Genomic DNA, 7,883 nt, shown 5'->3' on the forward strand with positions numbered 1-7,883 from the left:
GCACAGCCGAGGCCGTTAGGTATGCTAGCACAGTCGAGGCGGCCAAGGTATGCCAGCACAGCCGAGGCCGTTAGGTATGCTAGCACAGTCGAGGCGGCCAAGGTATGCCAGCACAGCCGAGGCCGTTAGGTATGCTAGCACAGTCGAGGCGGCCAAGGTATGCCAGCACAGCCGAGGCAGCCAAGGTATGCCAGCACAGCCGAGGCCGTTAGGTATGCTAGCACAGTCGAGGCGGCCAAGGTATGCCAGCACAGCCGAGGCAGCCAAGGTATGCCAGCACAGCCGAGGCCGTTAGGTATGCTAGCACAGTCGAGGCGGCCAAGGTATGCCAGCACAGCCGAGGCAGCCAAGGTATGCCAGCACAGCCGAGGCCGTTAGGTATGCTAGCACAGTCGAGGCGGCCAAGGTATGCCAGCACAGCCGAGGCAGCCAAGGTATGCCAGCACAGCCGAGGCCGTTAGGTATGCTAGCACAGTCGAGGCGGCCAAGGTATGCCAGCACAGCCGAGGCCGTTAGGTATGCTAGCACAGTCGAGGCGGCCAAGGTATGCCAGCACAGCCGAGGCAGCCAAGGTATGCCAGCACAGCCGAGGCCGTTAGGTATGCTAGCACAGTCGAGGCGGCCAAGGTATGCCAGCACAGCCGAGGCAGCCAAGGTGTGCCAGCACAGCCGAGGCCGTTAGGTATGCCAGCACAGTCGAGGCGGCCAAGGTGTGCCAGCACAGCCGAGGCCGTTAGGTATGCTAGCACAGCCGAGGCGGCCAAGGTATGCCAGCACAGCCGAGGCAGCCAAGGTATGCCAGCACAGCCGAGGCCGTTAGGTATGCTAGCACAGTCGAGGCGGCCAAGGTATGCCAGCACAGCCGAGGCAGCCAAGGTATGCCAGCACAGCCGAGGCCGTTAGGTATGCTAGCACAGTCGAGGCGGCCAAGGTGTGCCAGCACAGCCGAGGCAGCCAAGGTATGCCAGCACAGCCGAGGCCGTTAGGTATGCTAGCACAGTCGAGGCGGCCAAGGTGTGCCAGCACAGCCGAGGCAGCCAAGGTATGCCAGCACAGCCGAGGCCGTTAGGTATGCTAGCACAGTCGAGGCGGCCAAGGTGTGCCAGCACAGCCGAGGCAGCCAAGGTATGCCAGCACAGCCGAGGCCGTTAGGTATGCTAGCACAGTCGAGGCGGCCAAGGTGTGCCAGCACAGCCGAGGCAGCCAAGGTATGCCAGCACAGCCGAGGCCGTTAGGTATGCTAGCACAGTCGAGGCGGCCAAGGTGTGCCAGCACAGCCGAGGCAGCCAAGGTGTGCCAGCACAGTCGAGGCGGCCAAGGTATGCCAGCACAGCCGAGGCAGCCAAGGTATGCCAGCACAGCCGAGGCCGTTAGGTATGCTAGCACAGTCGAGGCGGCCAAGGTATGCCAGCACAGCCGAGGCAGCCAAGGTATGCCAGCACAGCCGAGGCCGTTAGGTATGCTAGCACAGTCGAGGCGGCCAAGGTGTGCCAGCACAGCCGAGGCAGCCAAGGTATGCCAGCACAGCCGAGGCCGTTAGGTATGCTAGCACAGTCGAGGCGGCCAAGGTGTGCCAGCACAGCCGAGGCAGCCAAGGTATGCCAGCACAGCCGAGGCCGTTAGGTATGCTAGCACAGTCGAGGCGGCCAAGGTGTGCCAGCACAGCCGAGGCAGCCAAGGTATGCCAGCACAGCCGAGGCCGTTAGGTATGCTAGCACAGTCGAGGCGGCCAAGGTGTGCCAGCACAGCCGAGGCAGCCAAGGTGTGCCAGCACAGCCGAGGCGGCCAAGGTATGCCAGCACAGCCGAGGCAGCCAAGGTATGCCAGCACAGCCGAGGCCGTTAGGTATGCTAGCACAGTCGAGGCGGCCAAGGTATGCCAGCACAGCCGAGGCGGCCAAGGTATGCCAGCACAGCCGAGGCCATTAGGTATGCCAGCACAATCGAGGCATGCCAGCACAGCCGAGGCGCCCATCGTACTTCATAATTAATGTCTTATTTATTAATCAATAAAAAATCTCAATTAAATAACAGTTTACGGTGTTTTATTTCATAATGATTCGGGCGTATCCAATGGACCACCATAAACCAAAAATGTAACTGGTCCTGCTCTGCAACTCACAATAAAATAAACTGAGTTCCTCAAGGATCCATATCTCTCAATTAAATTCCCTTAAAAATTGCTAAAAATTGAAGACATCTATAATAGATTAATCAATATTACAAGTATTTAAAGATAATACATAAAAACTTAATTCTTAATTAAGACATAAATACGACATCCAAATTTCTCTATTTTCTGTACAACAATTATATTTACAAAGGGATCAGATATTTTAATAGTCTTCCCGAAGAATTAATAAAAAAACAGATTTGATATTATTCTGGAAAAAAGTAAAATTATATTTATAAAACGGAACATGTTTATAATATTTTATAATGTTACCACATCCTGTTCTATCATACACTGTATGATATTAATTTTTACTCCTACACCAAACTCAAGAGCTAGGTCTCTTCATTCGTGTAACAATGTTATAAATTCATATTTGATGTATTTTAAATAAATAAATTGTGAAAAACCACTTTTTAAATAAATAAAAAACCTAAATGTTGAAATCTTCTTATACGTAATTAATTAACAAACAAAGCACAAACAAAATGTTAAAACATTCCCCCGTCTTTTTAAATGGTGAGATTCTGAAAACAGTAGAAACCACAAAATATCTAGGACATGTCATCAACAACAAGTTAACGGATGATGAAGATATTGACAGGCAGAGGCGTGTACTGAGTATTAAATGTAACATGCTCAGTAGAAGATTTGGGCTCTGTAGTCCACGAGTGAAAAGGACGCTCTTCTTAGCCTTTTGCACCACCCTGTACACGTGCGAGCTCTGGGCTAATTTCAAGAAAAGAACAATGGAAAGGCTTCGGGTGCAATATAACAACGCTTACAGATTGATGTTCGGACTCCCCAGGCACTGCAGTGCCTCATCGATGTTTACAGAAGGGCGAGTTCCAGGATTTGCAGCTCTGTTAAAAACCAGGATTGCAGGACTGAGGGGAAGGATAAACCATTCCAGAAACACTCTTATGATAGAATCCCGTCTGACTTCAGGATCGAGCATTGAAGACCATTGGAGAAAGATACTTGCTCCCACAATCTTAGATCCGATGGATTGCCGTGCTTCTCTGGTTTAATTTCATGTTTAATTTAATTTTTAATCTTTTTATTTTAATTTTTATTTATTTTACTATATGTAAATACTATATGTACTTATATCCTCTATGGGATGTGTGGGATTGCACTAACCTCCCCACATCCTGGAATAAAAAAAAAAAAAAATATATATATATATACGATTTGTGCTCTGAACTTATTGTCTGTCGATCATCCTCTGTGACGTGATTACCGACTTTTGCATTATGTCAGAATCTATTTGTACAGTCGTTTGTATCAGTAAAATTATTGCAATTATAATTTATTTTAATAATTTTATAGGTTTATAAATACGGAAAGCAATATTTTTGAACATTTATTGAAAAAATGTATCAATTTTTTTTATTAAAATTTATAACAAATATTTTTCATTTTTACACTTACAACTACTCAAGTTCTGTCATGTAATTATTATTACGAGTGACAGATGTCACGCGTTCTGAAGGCAAAATAGCTGTCACGCATTATGAATAAACTTTTTTGTAAATTGAATACTGATGTTATTGAAAATTCAAACTTTTACCATGCATATGTAAATTACAGGGAATGGAATGATAAAGTCTGAAGGTGATTTAAAAAAAACTTGAACATTACAAAAATCCCGCTGAAGTTAATGACAAATCTTTTTTTTTGTCGCTAAATATCTAAATATATCTCGTGGCCCAAGGGTTGTCGCGCTAATTAGAGTGTATATTCTAAAAATAGACATTGTAGGTTTATTGTTAGTGCGCTTACGTAATAAATTATCAGTCGTAACTCCACAACGGAAAGGGTAACATTAATTATTCGTGAGTCGTTATGTAGATATTGAGGTGCTCTAGAAAGAAATCTGGGCAGAAAAACTTGAATTATGCCCAATGAGTGATGAAAGATATTTTCATTCGGAAAAGGTAACGGAAGTGTAAAGGAACTCAGGTGGTCAGCATGCGTGTCTTAAAATTTTCCTTTTTAGAACATGAATAATTGCAGTGGAAACGTGAATAGTATCATTCAGAACACGTAAAGGGTTTTTCTCCACTGTGAGTGAGCATGTGTGTTTTAAGATTATCTTTACGAGAAAATAAAGAGTTACAGCCGGAACACGAAAAAGGTTTTTCTCCACTGTGAGTCAGCATGTGTTTCTTCAAATCTCCCTTTTGAGAGCATGAATAGCTGCATTCTGAACATGAAAAAGGTTTTTCTTTACTGTGAGTCAGCATGTGTCTGGTCAAAGTACCCTTTCGAGAAAATGAATAGTTACAGTCGGTACATGCAAAAGGTTTTACTCCACTGTGAGTAAGCAAGTGTCTCGTCAAATCTCCCCTTTGAGAACACGAATAGTTGCAGTTAGAACATGCAAAAGGTTTTTCTCCACTGTGAGTTTGCATGTGTCTCGTCAAATCTCCTTTTCGAGAACATAAGTAGTTGCATTCGGAACACGAAAAAGGTTTTTCACCAGTATGAATACGCAAGTGTAATTCTAACTTTGACTTATGGGAGCAGGAATAGTTACACTCGGTACAAAATAATCGTTTTACCCCAGGATGCGTCTTGAGATCTGCCAATAAGTCTGAAAATAATACGGATAAACCTTATTTAGTGTAAGCACACTTAATTCATACAAAAGTAAAAAAATAGGAGAGAACCATTGATAATTTTCACATTGCAATTGGTTTTACCTTGTGACTGGGTTATTCTTTCAAAGCGTTCTGAGCATTCCACTTTAACATCCGGTAGGTCAATGTCAATTTCAACATAATGTTTCTCCCCTCCATCTTCTTCTTGGGGTCCTGGTTCGGCCTTGATGGGAAAAGTCTCCACCTTTATATTATCTGGAAAAACAAAATATAAATATACATTGATACGCCAAGACCGTTACAGCGAATCACGTTAAATTTAAAATTACAAGAAAGTAAATAAAAAAAACTGGGGGGATGGGAAGTTACTTGGTACAAATGTTGTAATGAATATTTTTTTTCCGAAGAATTCCTAAAATTACAAAATGAAATATTACGTGACCTTACGTCACGTTACCAAATAAGCCTGAAATTAGAAAGTTAATACTGCACTGAGAACGCAAGATTGGTTTTCATTTTATTAGTAGGCAAATAGAGATTTAAATTGCGTTTAAAGAAGTTTAAGAGTTAACTTGGTAGGCGAGTATGAGTTCAATTGACCCGTGTCACTTGAAACATGAGACTGGTTTCCTTCGAAAAGCAAACATTTTGTAATCACGTTTGGAACACAAAACTGGTTTTAAAGAGAGATATCAAATTAGAGTCCAAATACATAAAATTACAGTTACTCGCAAAAAAATCATAGGTTAAGAATTTTGCAGCAAATCGTATGGAACTAGAGTTTTATAAATACACTCGGAAGATGAGAATGCTTTCATTCAAAAATGTTTTAACTTATGAGAGAAACATTATACGAGTCCCCAATTATAATAATTACCCGCCGCAAACGTAAATAGTTTCTTTCAAAAATTGTTAGTAGATGGATCTGCAACTAGAATTTTCTCTATGCGTTCGGAATACCATAAACTTGAGAGTAAATCTGTGTGCGAATCCTATTTACGAATTAATTTTACTACTTAGAACAAAAAACCTGGAATATGCTAATGGTTTTCTTAGAAATGTGTCAGCAGATAAATAGTTCCGTACAAGAAAACAGTTATTGCATTCCGTATGTGGCCTCGCGGGTGGCGGGTTCACCAAAGCCGCTGTAAAAATGATTTTAAATGTAAGCCAAAGCAACTTACGTACTGCAAGAGAGGACTTTGTGCGCAACGTATCAAAATGAACGTGGATTTGTGGATGCAATGCAACTTACTGGCAATCCGAGTACTCTCCACATACTGCAAACATTCCTTCTTTACATGCGGGAGCTCAAAATGTACTTCAGGAATAGGCAGTTCACCTCTGTCTTCCTCCTGGGGCCCTGGTTCCGTCTTTATAAAAACAACCTCTGAATTTAGGAGATCCATGGCTCTGTTTTGCGAGGTAATTAGTTCAAGTTCAAATAATATACCGGAAACTGCCTGAAACAAAAGTCAGTTTAGTGCAACTCCGATCTTAAAATTGGAAATGAGCATAAAATTTTGAATGTATCTGCATCTTGAAGTTAAGATATTTCATAAAGATTACATAAATATAACGCTGTCTTCCTCTATAGCTCTGTAATTAATATAGATTACAGAAATGTCTTCCTCTAGATCTCTATAGTAAACTATATTAATGGGTGTTACCGTTGAACTTAATTAAAGTTATAGCCTGTCTCAGATTTATTTAATACTAGTGGATACCGCAATGCTTCGCTAATGCTAATGTCTTTCTCGGGCGTCCCCGACTTCTTCAATCATTCAAACCACTCTCTAAGCACTCCTGGCACTAATAAGAACAAAATTTTAAATTTTCAGGGATATCTGTGGACTCCTTTTCGAGTTTTGCGACCACAAACATATGCAGGCTGATTTTTTATGTACTAAAATGATATTTTGTCTTATTATAAAACCTTCAATTAAACTAGAATAAGCTCTAGTATCTCTCGCTTGTCGCTTTTGAGATGTCTGTAGTTTTAATTATGTCATTTCGATAAGCCGTGTGTTTGGCGAATCTTAATCCGGGTGGATGTCATTTATTCAGTTCCTACCTATCCCTAAACAACACCTTGCTGGAAAAGTACTTGAAATTTGGAACAAGTGCAAGAACATAGTGCAAATTCGAGTGCATTTGTTTTGAAAACAGAATAAGGATTGTGAATACCTTGGAAGCAGTATGTTGATGTATTTCGTGTATATAATCGGTTGAAAAGTAAAAAGAAGGTAGACTATCTTGAGAGTGCATAATATCGTTTTCAGTACTCATTCGTTTTGTTGTGGCGATAATTACCTATAAGTATAGCGGCGGAACTCACTATATTGTGTTGTGTGCTACTTCACAGAGATACCGTAAGCGATTGGACATCCCGTTTTCTTTCCGTCCATGCATTGTTCATACCTACAAATACTATCAGCATTCCAGTACACACCAATGCATTTAGTCCCGTTTAAATTATCTACAGTCCACTCTTTATTACTTTCTTGTAAATTAGGTACCTAGACGTTAAATGACAGTCCAAAGATGTCAGAAACCAAACGTCAAATGGATTTCATTTCATGGACTCAGGTGAACCGTTACGCGTAAGTTAAGCTAGGTAATGTTAAAACTCATCTCTTTAATAGTAATATCCTTGAACGTTACAGTTGCTAACCTAATTTAAATAACAAGGCGTTAGACACAGCGCAGTTGTGCAATTGATTATACAAAATACTCGGCTCGAAAATATCAGCGTTGAACTTACCAATTACTATCACAAGTATGGGATGATAAATTTAACTGCGTTGGTTAAACAGTGCAAGGGATATCAAGTTGAATTAGAGTTTATAAAGAAAATGAAACGATTGGCAGTTGACGAAACTACGCGCTATCAACAGATCGATTATATTGGGAACACAGACAATAATAGTCAGAGACAATTAACATTATTTCATTAAAGTAGGTACTGAACACTGTGTATATGGTTATTTTATGTTTTAAGCAGCTAATTAATTTTTAATGACTGTATGAGCCATTATAATTGCATTAAAATTATAAGCAAAGTTAAAATAATTTTTACGGCTTCCGTGGTCGATGGGTTAAGCT

The 7,883-nt window shown here is 41.5% G+C and overlaps 1 protein-coding gene across 1 annotated transcript; it reads right to left on the reverse strand.

Moving 5' to 3' along the window:
* Positions 1–3,003: 3,003 nt before the first annotated feature.
* On the reverse strand, positions 3,004–7,567 carry LOC149413892 (uncharacterized). The gene is made up of 5 exons (XM_089643910.1): positions 7,543–7,567; positions 6,034–6,237; positions 4,881–5,033; positions 4,670–4,771; positions 3,004–3,059 (listed from the first exon to the last, which is right to left on the reverse strand). The coding sequence occupies exons 2-5, from the start codon at positions 6,185–6,187 to the stop codon at positions 3,004–3,006; spliced, it is 465 nt and encodes a 154-aa protein (XP_089500036.1). The 5' UTR covers positions 6,188–6,237; positions 7,543–7,567.
* Between the last annotated feature and the right edge of the window lie 316 nt (positions 7,568–7,883).

The sequence above is a fragment of the Hesperophylax consimilis genome, chromosome 20 (assembly GCF_061612785.1).
Source record: "Hesperophylax consimilis isolate HC1 chromosome 20, BYU_Hcon_1.0, whole genome shotgun sequence".
In the NCBI taxonomy this organism is placed as follows: domain Eukaryota; kingdom Metazoa; phylum Arthropoda; class Insecta; order Trichoptera; family Limnephilidae; genus Hesperophylax; species Hesperophylax consimilis.

Excerpts from the sequence above, each read along its gene's own strand:
- LOC149413892 (XM_089643910.1), bottom strand. The coding sequence starts at position 6,187 with ATGGATCTCCTAAATTCAGAGGTTGTTTTTATAAAGACGGAACCAGGG. Across the intron at positions 4,772-4,880 it reads AAGAATAACCCAGTCACAAG|ACTTATTGGCAGATCTCAAG; the intron begins GTAAAACCAATT and ends TATTATTTTCAG. Across the intron at positions 3,060-4,669 it reads AAAGTTAGAATTACACTTGC|TCCTGCAATCCTGGTTTTTA; the intron begins GTATTCATACTG and ends CCTTCCCCTCAG.